We start from the raw sequence: 13,755 nt of genomic DNA, 5'->3' as shown, positions 1-13,755 counted from the left end.
AAGGAAGAGTAGGCATCCATCTGGATGCAGAGTGTCAGCGTGAGATGCTTCAGGTCAGTGCTGGGCAGTGTTGTGTTGTGCTTTTTTGTTGTTGTTTCTTTTTTAACAGTGTTGTAAGTTGCCTGTAGAAGAAAGTGTGACTTTTGGTACATCAGTGATGCATGGCTCTCTCACTGGTGAATTGTAGTGAAATTGTCTCACACTTGCCCCTTAGCTTGCCTGGCTTTCCTGAGTAATCCTTAGGAGGAGAAATATGAGGAGTTAAGGTTATCTGTGAGCAGACGACAAAGCAGAGGAAGGTCAGGAAATGTGTCCATGGTCTCAGGAGTAAGGAAGTAGAAAAGTACTCCTGAAAGAGAAGAGGGAGCAGGCTGCTTCATACTCCAAACCACCACTGCCTCAGCAGCGCTGACATCAGGCTCTGCCATGTGGATCAAAGGATTCTTGAGGAAGTCTTTGGAGGCCATCCATATGGACACCTGCTAAAAGTAAAGCCTGGACTGAAAAATGGCCAGTTCACATATGACAAGATGTTCAACGTCACCGATAGTCACAGAATTTCACATTAAAACAACAGTGAGAAGTTTCCAAATTTAAAACAGAGGCAGAAAAATGATAGTACTCCCTTTTCTCAGAAGTCACCTGAAAACAAGGAAAATAAGGAGCAGAACTGCAGATACCCATTCTCTATGAAACCAAGTGACATCTGAAGCCTCAGACTGCTGTATAGGAGAAAGGGCTGAAAAGAGGAATGGAGATCAAATGTGACAATTGGGAGGATGCCCTCAGTCTAAGAGCTCAGACAAAACTGGCCAAGTACAGTTCTATAAAATAGATGGCCTATCCTAATGGACCAAACCAATAATCCTTTAGAGAAGCAAAGAGTCAAAGCTGAATTAGTAATTATACATCTACAACATGTGTGCAGGCAGCAGGCTGATGGGGAGACAAGCACGGAGGGGAGGCACTTTGCATTATGAGTTCTGCAGCTGCCTGGATGTCTTGCCGGGATCTTGGCTGTGGGGAAAAGACTGAAAGAACTTGGCACAAACAACCATGTGTTATAAGGAATATTATCTGGAACTGAGGAGAACTGCTGCTAGCTAGGAGTCCAGCCCTGTCCCCACCACTACAAACCTCCAGTTTCCTGATGTGGGAAGAATAGTGGATGAATGTAGAGTGATTCGCTTGTGTGATGTATACTTGCACATAAACATATTCTTATAATGTGCAGTATTTTACATACAGAAGAATATACAGTAAGCTATTCCCAGGTGTCCCGTCCTTAGGCAAGGGTTATTTTCACTTTTACTATGTTGTTAGGATGTTTTTTTACTTCAGACATTTTCAAAGTAAAAAGAAATTTATTTCTTTGTTATTAAAAAAAGAACATAAAATAGAAAATTATGGAAAGTCTTCATCCTTTTAACTATATCCATCCATTTAAGTCCCTCAAATTAACCACACTTAAAACTATTAGCCACTGTTTTAGGTGAGAAATTACCCCATTACACTTTTATAGGGCTATGAATTTATTTAGCAAAGAAAAAGGAGTCTCTCATTTTTCTGTGGTTCCTTAGTTTTTCACACGTGCTCAGGTATAGTCACAATTGTTGAATGAAGGAGTTAATATTAATAATGTATCTAGTCCTGGCAATTCAGAAGAGTTGACATTCCACAAAGCAATATTTTTGTGCTTTGTTTTCAGATGGAGCTTGATAGATCAGCTGATCCTCCTCCTGCAATTTGGGTTGCAACAACTAAGTCTACAGTAAATAAATGGGTACGTGAGCCATTAAGCTGGCAAAGGTTTATAAACCTGTAGTTTGTTATCACAGACCTGTCAAGACACCAGCTGCACATGCTCAGTGTGGCCCTAACTCTAGCATGCTTTTGGGCAGGGGCAGTAACCTGAAAGCCCTGTGAATACAGATGGAATCCTAAAGGTCATACTAATATTAAGATAATGGTCAAAATGACCATTCTGAGTTCTTTGTCAGGAGCCAAGATACACATTTCATGTGCTTAGAATAGACACTGTTGCCTGATAAAATCAGTAAGTATTAGTACATCTTCTGACCTCATGAAGCTGCAGTTGAAGACAGGCAGCCCAAGTACCAACAAGCCAGGGAAACTCACCAGGATTCATATTAGTTTAAGCATAAGAGAAAGCAGAAAATTGTGCTTTCAAATTACTTTCCTTTTTCCTCATGTCATGAAGAACAGGGATAGAAATAGAGGATAAACAGAAGTCATCCAAAGTACTGTTCATTCTTAAATCTTAATTAAAGAAGACTAGATTTTCTTGCTTACCGGAGTACCTATAGATAACAAAAGAGAAAGTGTTTGCATTTATTTTTCTTGATATGCAGGTCAAGTGTTCTTTCTGTGTACTTATTTTTTAAATGTTGTATATCTTGTGTAAATTTCATCATGCCAGTTTATGACCAGTATGTTACCTAGAAGAGTTCTGCTTTCATGCATGATTTTCTCTCCCAAAGACAATATTCCCTTCTAAATATGTGTTTCTTTTTAAACAATGATAGATAATTGTATTGTAACCAGATATTTTTCGGTTGATGTAGTGGTTGTTGAGGTTTTCTTGTTTTTTGACTTTCTTTTTCTTGCCGCTTTAAACAGACTTGCAAAGCTTATAGAGCATAAAATGATCAAACAACAAATTTTGTTCTTTTAGACACTGAAGGGAATTCATAATTTTAGAGCCTCTGGAGATTATGACAATGACTGTACAAATCCTATAACACCTCTTTGTACACAACCTGATCAGGTTATTAAAGGTAAGAAAATGGAAGGTACTGTACCCTTTATTGATGTTAGTGATAGTTGCTTAGAGATTGACAAAAATAAAGACGATGACCTTTCTTTAAATGTAATTCTGATGTAAACAAGATAATACATTAGTTTATTTTTAATGTAAGAAAAAGGGTTTTTTTGGTTTTTAGATTTTTTGAGATGTAGTCTTGCTCTGTCACCCAGGCTGGAGTGCAGTGATGGGACCTCGGCTCACTGCAACCTCTGCCTCCCAGGTTCAAACCATTGTCTTTCCTTATCCTCCTGAGTAGCTGGGATTACAGGTGTGAGCCACCACGCCCAGCTACTTTGTATATTTTTAGTAGATAGGGGGTTTCATCATGTTGGCCAGGCTGGTCTCGAATTCCTGACCTCAAATGATCTGCCTGCCTCAGCCTCCTGAAGTATCTGGGCTAGGCGTGAGCCACCATGCCCAGCCAGAAAAAGTTATTTTTAAAAATGTTATTAATGACTTTAAAAGTGGACTTTCCTTAGTTTATTTGCCCGACATCAGAATAGCCATGGTAAAGCCAATGGCCACTTTGTAAAATATATAGGATTTATTATTGTGCTTAGGTATGACGCAGAAAAGGACAGATACGATCCTCAGATTCTATATGCTGCAGCTGATTGTGGCAAAAAAAAAGCAGTGTATGTTTAATGTCAGAGTCTGGGATTAGAATTTGTGTGGCACATTCATTTGTAGTTCATAGATGTTCATTCTATTACCTTTAGAATATTCATTCAGGAAGCATAAAAGAGAAGGAAGATGGGAAGCAAAAGTTAATGCAAAATGAGTCTAATGCAGAGATTTCCTGTCATCATTTTGACTTTTCCCAGTGGATAAAACTGTTGTCTCAACAATTTTCCACTAGTATCCCCTTGCCATGAAGAGCCCTTTAATACATAATGTATTATTAAAATCAGACAGTTTTTCTTTGAATGTTTGTAAATGGGCATAAATAATTGATGGGCCTTGAATTGCTTTAGATGTAATTAGATAGTCTTTTGGTTTGCCTTTTCCTTTCTGGTAGCAAGTACAGTTTATGTTCCTGTTATATACCAGTTAACAATTGTTACCACATTGTAAATTTAAATGTAGGATTATTTTACTAATTATGTTTTTTTTCCCCATTAGGGGGTGCTAGTATTATTCAGTGCCACATTCTTAATGATAAGAGACATATATTAACCAAAGATACCAATAATAATGTGGCATATTGGGATGTATTGAAGGTGAGTATCTTTTTTGGGTTAAATATAGGTTGTTAGATCATGTACCCCTTTATTTTCTATTTTTTGTATGTGATAATCAAGATAATAAGTATATAAATTAAGATTTAATTGCAGTAATACCTTATGGGGGGTATACTTTCTTATATGAATATTAGATAAGGTCATAGTTCATCTTTTTAAGTACATAAATTGTTTAAATGGAATCATATTCTCTGGTTAGTGTATTGTAGGCAATCTTTTATGCTGCCTTAACTTAAAAGTCTCATCCTTGTCACTATTGACATCTTGGGCCAGATAATTATTTGGGGTAGGGTGGGGGGGGCTGTTCCATGCATTGTAGGATGTTTAGAACATCTCTAACCTCTACCCACTAGTTGCCAGTAGTACCCCACCTTCCCCCCAGGTGTGGCAACCAAAAGTGTCTCCACATGTTGCCACATGTATGGAGGGAGGAAGAATGGTGTAGAATCACCCTAGATGAGACACATGAGTGCACAGAATAAGGCTGGCTGTTTCTTAGGATTTATAGACATCGCTTTGAGCATAAGTTCCAACTCTGAGTCATATTACAATAACTCCCTCTAGGGCAGTTGAAATGCATGAATTTATTCAGTCACATTCTAAATAGCACTGAAGTGTTTGTAGGCAGATTAAAAAGTTAGTCTACTTTTATCATTCTGACGAGTCTCCCTCTTAATGTTGTTGGTATACTTGTTCATTTGTTCAACAGATATTTCCTAGATTGAATGACTATCATGTGCAAACAACCATGCTTGAGGGTCACAGATGATGAAAAAGTCTGTACCTTGATTCCTTCTGGTAGGAGGGACAAGAGTAGTGGAATGTGAAAATCTTATAGATAAAGAAGAAACAGATTTCAGGTTAGCTTATGGATGAGAGAAGTCAGGATAGCTTTGTGTTGGAGAAATCATTTGAACAAGCGCTTAAAGGTTTCCAGTAGATGGATAATGGGGGTAGGAGGAAGAGCATTTCAGGAAAAAGAATGAATGGCAGAGGCACAGAAGAAGGATGGTGTGTGCTTATTTGGGGCAAGGTGAGCAGTTTTGTTTATTTGGAGACCAGAGTAAATATAAGGAAGTAATAGGGGTGTGAGGTTGAAAAATGACATTTAGGTCATTTCCCAAGGAGTCTTAAGTTGCAAGCCCCAAAGTTGGCCTTTCTCTTATACTCCCAGAAGAATCTTGGATAATTTTAGAGCAGGAAAATCTCATGCTGAGAGCAGTAGTAGTTCTATGTAATGGGAAACTGAAAGCTGGAAGACATGATTGGAGACCTAAAGGGATCAACATCAGCACCAGAGGAAAGGTAAAATAAAGAAATAAAAATAAAGGAAGAGACAGACGTTGAGCATATTACAAAGGAAGAATTGAAAAGAGCTGGTATTTTGGTTACGCTCCTGGTTATAAGGAAAAGAGATTCACTTACTTCATGATCTTACTTCATGATTCAAGAATAAGACAGGCAAGTTTTTTGTTAGGAAAAGGGGACTGTCTCTGAACAGAAACCTTGGCTTGGCTACCACTTTTCCTCCCTGTGGGACAGTTGCATGGGAAGTCCATTATAAAACAGTTGTTTGGTGAGCATTGCTTCAGAATGAGAGGCTTTAGTTCTTTGAGTAGAAAGTTCAGTTGCAGCAAGCTTCAAAAATCTAATTCATTTTTCTCTACAATAGAAAGATGCCTGTTGGGGGTGGGGCTAGAAACTCCATTGATTTTAGAGAGGGTTCTTTTGGGGACTGGGAGGGTCCAGAACAGCCCAAAGGAACTCCTCAGCAGAAAGTCTTGATTCTTCACTTTGATACTCTACCACAAATGTGTCCCTAACTCTGTCCTGTGGCCGGACTTCACCTCATGCTGCCCAGGACCTAATTGTCTCCAGAATACCCAAAAGAATCTGATCAGGCCAGTCACTCTTTGAGAGTTGAGCTGTCAGTTTTCTGTATATAGGTCTGTTGTCCACTCTTGGTCTAGTTAACTGAGGCCTGAGCAGAGTCCTGCTGTCTGAACGGGAGATCGTTCTACTTAGATGGGGGCTAATGTACATCGTGAATGGCATTTCTGTGTACCTAGCAGCTTCCCATATCCAGACCTTGAAGTTTTGGTATCAGATGATCGGGTGTAATAGACATGACTAAACAGTGTAGGACAGTCAGGAGTTTTTAGGAACATTGGCTTGGGGGTTGGACAGAGCTGCATTCTAACCTTGGCTTTGCCAATTACTCGCCAGGTGGTCTAGGGAACATGCTAGGGAACATCTCTAAAATGTTTCTTCATTCCCAAAATGTCAGGGGTGCCTATTCCTTGGTGATGTTGAGAAGCACAGTATCTGGTACATAATAGCAGGCTGTTGCACTAATACAGGTAAAAAATGATATTTGTCTGGACTAGGGTGAGAATAAGGGGGATGGAAAAAATAGAATGACTAAGAAAACATTTAGGCCTGTGAGCAAGAGTGATACTTTTTTTTTTGAGACAGAGTCTAACTCTGTTGCCCAGGCTGGAGTGTAGTGGTGAGATCTTGGCTCACTGCAACCTCCGACTCCCTGGTTTCAAGGAATTATCCTGCCTTGGCCTCCCAAGTAGCTGGGATTATGGGCATGCATCACCACGCCCAGCTAATTTGTGTATTTTTAGTAGAGATGGGGTTTCACCATTTGGCCAGGATGGTCTTGATGTCCTGACCTCGTGATCCGCCCACCTCAGCCTCCCAGAGTGCTGGGATTACAGGTGTGAGCCACTGCGCCTGGCCACAAGAATGATACTTTAACAAAAGGAGTATGAGGAAAGGAAGAAGCAAGAATGAGTCCCAGGTGTCTGGACTGGACAGTTTGGTGAATGAAAGTGATATAGGGAATGTAAGGTGAAAAACGGGTTATCAGGAGAAAAGGACATGCTGAGAAAGATGTTGAATTTGAGTTTCTGTGGGATATCTGAGTAGAGGTATCTGGTGGGCAGACAGCTGTGTAGTCTCATGCACAGTTAAAGAACTGGGCTGGAGAAAAAGGCTCAGCAGTCATCAGCTTGTGGATTACACTTGATGTCATAGGAAATGTTAGAGTTTCCAAGAGACGTATTTAGACTGAGAAGAAACTAGGTCATCAGTCTTTCAGGGATGTTGGGAAAAGAGGAAGCCACCCTAGTATATGATTAAAAGGGGGGTGGGTTAGAAAACCAAGAGCCAATGGCAGCTCGGGGTTAGTGGCATTAACCTGCTTTGAGTTGATTTAAGATGTGACTGTAACATGCACATGGATTTAAATAAAGAGGGTGGTCTCTGAGTAGAGTCTTAAGGGCAAAAGCCAGATAGAGTGATTTGAGTAGTGATTTGAAGGTGAAGAAACAGAACATTTGACTGGATAATCTTTGAAGAAATTTGATTGGAGGGGTTGGCAGGAAGAGGCAGAAACTGGAGAAGATGTAGGAGGAGTTAGAGGGCCAACGGAAGCTTTTGATTTTGTTTGGGTATTTGGGTATTTTTCAGATGTAAGAAGTCTGAGCATATTTCATTGCTCCTGGGGAGAAGCCGGTAGAGACATTCATGGGTAGATGACAATACAAGCTCATCCCAAGAAGCAAGAGGTGAGGGGACCAGAGCACAGTCAGAAGGGACACCACTTTCCTTGCACCAGGGAGAATGATAGAGAAAGTCAAGGGGATTCTGTCACAGCTTCTCTTTGTTTTGAGAAAAAGGAATCAGAGTCATGTGCTGAGGGTAATGGGGAAGGTGGCAAGATCAAAGATATGAGGAAAAGAGAGATTTAATTGAGGTAGACTGCAAGACAGTGATCCCAGGGCTCAAGTCTTCAGTAAATGAGGGAGAGTTGGCCACGGAGGTTGCTAGATGGCAGTGCAGGAAAGGTGTACAGTTTACTGCTGCTAAATGACATGGGCCTCAAAGAAGTAAGTTTTTACATGGAGATGGTGGAGTAACGGTCTCCATATAGCATCAAGGAACAATGGGTATGGGAGAATAAGCAGTCTCCCTTTGAGGAGATGGCTGACAACTGGGACCCTCAAAAGAGCCAAGTCATTGTTAAGATGCGGTGGAAGGTGCATTCTGTGATAAAGCTCCTAATGGCAGTGAGTTATAGTTGAAAATAAGCCGCTCGGTGCCAAGAGGAAGTTTGAGACACACTTTTGGGGACCACACTTGTTTAGGGAATAAGAGAAGGAATAAGGAAAGATTGTAATGGTCAAGAAAGAGACCATTATATATATATATATATCAGCTGGAGAGTAACCTCAGTGTTCTTAAAGTAAGTGCTTAGTAACTTATTTGTTCTTTGGAGATCTTTTTTTTCCTTTCTTTTGAATTCAGCTGACATTGCTTCCAGGTAAGTGTGCTGGTGGTGTATCAGTAACAGCACAATTAAATTACAGTTTCTTCCCAAATATTTTGTGGTTTTTTAATTTAAAATTTTTATAGCAGCAGATTGTTATTTAAGGAAATGTTTTAAGATTTAAACAAAGGACCACATTCTTTTTGAAATGTACTTTAGACTGTTTCACTTAGACATATGAAAATATGTAAAATTTTGTATAGCAAAGTCAGAGTCAAGTGAATTCACCACTTAATATTGATCATTATACTTTCTTTTGACATATAGGCATGTAAAGTTGAAGATCTGGGCAAAGTAGATTTTGAAGATGAAATTAAGAAAAGATTTAAAATGGTCTATGTGCCAAATTGGTTCTCAGTAGACTTAAAAACAGGGGTAAGTTAGCAATTGATATTTGTATAATTTGGGATAATTGGAGATTTTCATTTTAGCTCATAATAATTATTATAGAGTCCTGTGTTCTTAAGTGTGAAAGAAAAAAATTATGTTAAAACTTACAAAATGGAAAAAGAAGAAAAGTAGAAAATTTAAAAAACCAAAAAAAGTTAAAAGAGAAAAAAATTAAAAAGTTACAAATGCAATTTAAATGCCTTTGGTATCCCAGGAAACTAAATTGTGTAGTTGCAAAATGTGCACACAAAACACATTTTGTTTCTGAATTGATGACTTAGCACTTTAGTCAAATAGTATACAGAGATGAAGATTTTAGACTTCTTTGGAGAATGTATTCAAATGAATGCCACTAAGGTTTTTCTTTTGATAGATGTTAACTATTACTTTGGACGAAAGTGACTGTTTTGCTGCCTGGGTTTCTGCAAAAGATGCTGGTTTCAGCAGCCCTGATGGGTCAGATCCAAAATGTGAGTTTAAGTGTCCTTCATTTTTTTTCCTCCCTGCTAAAGAGAAGGTAGATATGAGCTGTTTCTTGCTAAGTACTTATCTTTGTAAAAGTTCTTTAAGTTTTGTTGGTTGTGTCCTAAAAGTGTGGTATATACAAATACCTGATGTCTGCAGATTGTTTCAGTAACTTCATATGGAAATAGCTCTTTAAAGAATGTGATTCTCATTTTTGTTTATTTTTAAAGAATAGCTCTATCTGAACAACCAAGTAGAATATCTGTTTGCTCCATATCATTGCTTTAAACTTAAGTTCTAAGATAAAATTTTAGCAGAATTGGCGGAATGAATCAAGTGTTGATTTTAGGCATCATTGGCACTGGGTTAGGAATTTAACATCAGAATATGTACAAACTCACAATTTTTTTACTCTATTTTTAGGTTAAAGCCAATTAACTCTCTTTTCCATTTTATCTCTTTTTGATTAACTTTTTTACAGTGAATTTAGGAGGACTTTTACTCCAAGCACTCCTGGAATATTGGCCTAGAACACATGTGAATCCAATGGATGAAGAGGAAAATGAAGTAAACCATGGTTAGTTTTTATATTCAGATAGTTGCGTAAAAAGTTAAAGGTACTTAAAAGGTACTTACTAAAAGGTATTTACTTCAACTGTTTGCTGAAATATTTGTGATGTGCTCAATTTATTGTCCTCCCTTCCACATCTCAAAGTAGAAACATCCATCCAGTCTTAACCTAGATAGAGATTCCAAAAGAACAGACCACTTTGTGACGTGGCTTTTAGTGAGACTGCTCAAGATAAATAAAACACCCTATAGGGTATATACCCTATGCCCTATATTTATATTGAGATGACTTTTGTCTTAAAACAAGGCACCTTATTATTTCAAAAATATTCCTCAGGGTACCTGTGATCTTTTGGATTAACCTCCAAAGCTAGGTAGTTAACTGCATCAGAAAGCCAGGTTTGTCATTACATAGTCATTCTTCATGTTGGCCTGAAATGTTATTTCCTAGTCTCATGGCCTACCTGATTTTGACTCTGTTTCCAAAAAAAAAAAATCAAATTCCAACTCACAAGTGACAGGGCATATGCTTAAGCATATGTAAAGAATTAATGTCACTGAGGACATTTGAAAGGTGTGCATGCCACAGGCAGTGGCAGTAAATTCCTCTGAACAACAGAGGAGAACGTGTTGCATTTGGCTCAGTTTGATCAAAGGAAGGGGAAAAAAGAACTTAGAATTTCACATCTCATGTGTAACCTACAGCTGGTTGAGGAGTCATTGAGTCCCATCTACTGAAGATTACTCTGCTGAAGATTCTCTGATGGCCACCAGAAGTGAGCAACAATTGCGAGTACCTCCTGCCAGGGACTTCGTTCTGGCTGTCAAATTCATCCATAATGATTTGTGGAATTTAAATCTCACATGAGGTTGACATGCTTCTTTGAAAACCAGTCTTCGATATTCCTGTCAGAGAGGGTGCTGTTACCTCACCCATGGTGGCTTTTCTTTTACATCACCTGACACACTTTGATCTCTGTCGGAAATGTACAGTGGGCTTTAAGCCAAAGAAACTGATGGAAAAATTTTCCACAGAGGGTCAGGAAAGCTAGGTTCTGGGGTGGGCTCTGCTGCTTCACAGCTATGTTGCTGTGGACATACCATTTCCAGTTAGATGGGATACCCTCAGCGGCCCAAATAAGCAATAAGGATTAAGTTATCAGAACAGTGGGTGAGGAATATAAGGAAGACATCACCAGAAACCACATCATCCTTAACATCAGACTGCATGGGAAAGGTAGGGCAGGGCATGGCCACCTCCTCATCCAGACCTCAGACCACAGCACCTGCAGCATCCTTAGTGGACACTCTGGAGTTGTTCAGATGGTGCTTGGTGAGCTGCTCTCCTATTCAGGGCCCCTCAGCAAGTTTCAGATGTGGGTACTAAAGACACATGAGTATGGCCCCTGTCCTTGAGGAACTGATGTTCAGACATGGCAGAGTTACTTATGGAAAGCATTCCGAGATAGAACAGTTGAGTGCTAGGAGAGAGGTTCCACAAATGCGATAGGACTTCAGGGGGTCACATGCTTCCAGTTGGATGAGGAAAATGTCATGAATGAATTGGCACTTGAGTTGAGGTCACCTGTGCTGGGTCAAAAGTTTATAAAGAAAGCAGAGTAGAGCGAGGTGTGGTGGCTTACACCTGTAATCCCAGGGCTTTGGGAGGCCGAAGCAGGAAGATTGCTTGAACCCAGGACTTTGAAACTATCCTGGGCAATATAGCAAGACCCTGTCCCTACAAGAAATGTAAACAATTAACCGGGTGTGGTGGTGTGTGCCTGTAGTTCCAGCTACTCAGAAGACTAAGGTGGGAGGGTCACTTGAGCCAGGGGAGGTTGAGGCTGCAATGATCTGTGATTACCCCACTGCACTCCAGTCTGGGCAACAGAATGAGACCCTGTCTCAAAGAAAAAACAAAGAACAGTGGAAAGGAAATCAGCAGAGAACAATAAAAGTAAAATTGTGGACTCCTTGAGGATTTTTTCATGAATACTTCTGTCATTAGTTATGGCTACCATTAAATGTAATTTTTTTTCCTCAAGAAATTTTTCAGAGCTTGGTGTTCTACCAAAAAAACAAAAACAAAAACAAACCCTAGATGATCATTTATATACAGGCTGTCCTAGACTTCCTTGTGGCTGACGTAGCTGGTTATGTTTTTGTTCTGAATCTCAAACATGAATCTTTTCTTTTATTAAAATCCTCCAAAATATAGTCATTTTTTTCCATGAAATATACCACAAGTTGTTGTGTTTCTTATTTTCAGGAATTTAACTTTTGTTTTTAACCTTTATTTCTAACTGGTGGACCTAGAGGACATTTGAATGTAACCTTGCAGTGTTTGAAGCTTGTGGAAGTAAATGTTTAGAGTCTGTGTTCTGGGCACTAACTCTGATACTAACAGCACCTGCGTCTTTTCTAGTAAATGGGGAGCAGGAGAACAGAGTGCAGAAGGGAAATGGATATTTTCAAGTGCCCCCACACACACCCGTGATCTTTGGTGAAGCTGGAGGTCGCACACTGTTCAGGTATGGATGAGAAAGACCAGAGGTTCTGCCTGAGAAGGTATCCCATTTGCTAAGAACTCAAACTCAATACTTTGATATTAGAAATAGTTTGTTATTAAATTCTAGGGATGCCAGGGATTGGAAGCATCCCATGTCCATAAGATACTGAAATTGCTGCTGCTGCTGCTAGAAGTCACACCCACAGGAGAGCTTCAGAGCAGGTTCCTTTCCTTAGTCTGGCCCAGCCAAGATGAGGTGGGCTGCTCCTGGGAACTGTTGATGCTGACACTGATGCTGCCTGGGGTGCCAGACAGTTATGTGTCGGGTCCTTCAGGGAAGAGCTGGACTAGTTCACCTCCAAGTTGCCAGCAAGGTCCTGGTAAAGCCAGGTGGAGAGCTTACCAGTCTATAGGTACCAGGAGAAAGAAGGAGTAAGACATGCCTGTCTCATTCTTGAGTGCAGGATTTTCTTTCTTTCTGATGGTTTCCTGAGTGGTTACCAGAGATATTCTGACTTCCACTGCATGTGAAAGCCTCTGCCATGCACTGTGGCACAGCTGGGGACCTTTATTGAGTGCTTTGCTTGCACCCAGGTTTCCTGTCATCACCCAAGGACTCCAGGAAGCAGCTATAGTGCATGTCTGGCCTTGAAATCTGGGGGCCTGGGTTTTAGGGCCTGCTTTCCCTTTAAGCTGAGTGAATCATTCTTCCAGACTATACTTTATTTTCTCAGTTGTCAAATGGGAGTTATCCTACATGAAAACCATGAAGGTTCCTCCCTCTAATATTTGTTGATGGTTATTTTGACATCTGTGCTTGTTGTGTTACTTACTACTTGATGGCTTATGTTTAGGCTGCTCTGCCGAGATTCCGGGGGTGAGACTGAGTCGATGCTTCTTAATGAGACAGTGCCACAATGGGTAATTGACATCACTGTGGATGTAAGTGTCTTCCACTCCCACTTTGTTCTTTTATTTTTTCCAGCTCATGAAATTAAAAGCTGCTTTAGACAGTATAAGCTTAAACCTTAATAAAACTAGATTCCCGAGTGGAATCCCCATCTGCTTCCTTGCAGTTCCAGAGTTGCAGAAGTAGTACTGATAATTATTTATATATCTAGCTTTGTTGGTTTTTAATTATAAAAATAATATATGCTTATTCAATAAAATAATGAATGAATGAAGCTCTCATCTCTTCCCCAAGAATTCATTCTTGCCCATTCACTCTCTTATCCTTCCTCCCAGAGGTAACAACTATTAATAAATTAATGTATAGCCTTCGGTACTTTTTTCTTTGCATACAAGCATATATTATTTGTGTATATAGATGTGTCTACAGTTCATTTTACATACTGTTCTGCAACTATTTTTTTCACCTAAAAAAACGTGTCCTGGACATCTTTTCATGTCTGTA

At 39.6% G+C, this 13,755-nt stretch overlaps 1 protein-coding gene across 5 annotated transcripts in view; it reads left to right on the top strand.

Annotated features, from left to right (window-relative positions):
• The window catches only part of WDR48 (WD repeat domain 48), a 44,290-nt gene that overhangs the window by 23,625 nt on the left and 6,910 nt on the right, over positions 1–13,755 (top strand). For all 5 annotated transcript variants that reach the window (XM_012455642.2, XM_012455641.3, XM_012455639.3 and 2 more), the window contains 8 exons: positions 1,709–1,783; positions 2,696–2,798; positions 3,950–4,047; positions 8,675–8,782; positions 9,171–9,267; positions 9,744–9,839; positions 12,258–12,363; positions 13,196–13,283. In XM_012455642.2, coding sequence (XP_012311065.1) covers positions 1,709–1,783; positions 2,696–2,798; positions 3,950–4,047; positions 8,675–8,782; positions 9,171–9,267; positions 9,744–9,839; positions 12,258–12,363; positions 13,196–13,283 — 771 coding nt within the window. The remainder of the gene's footprint in view (positions 1–1,708; positions 1,784–2,695; positions 2,799–3,949; positions 4,048–8,674; positions 8,783–9,170; positions 9,268–9,743; positions 9,840–12,257; positions 12,364–13,195; positions 13,284–13,755) is intronic.

The sequence above is a fragment of the Aotus nancymaae genome, unplaced genomic scaffold (genome assembly GCF_030222135.1).
Source record: "Aotus nancymaae isolate 86718 unplaced genomic scaffold, 86718_ANA_hifiasm-v0.15.2.pri h1tg000038l, whole genome shotgun sequence".
Classification (NCBI taxonomy): Eukaryota; Metazoa; Chordata; class Mammalia; order Primates; family Aotidae; genus Aotus; species Aotus nancymaae.
The sequence above is the reverse complement of the archived record's forward strand: the minus strand, read 5'-3'. Positions and strand labels throughout refer to the sequence as shown.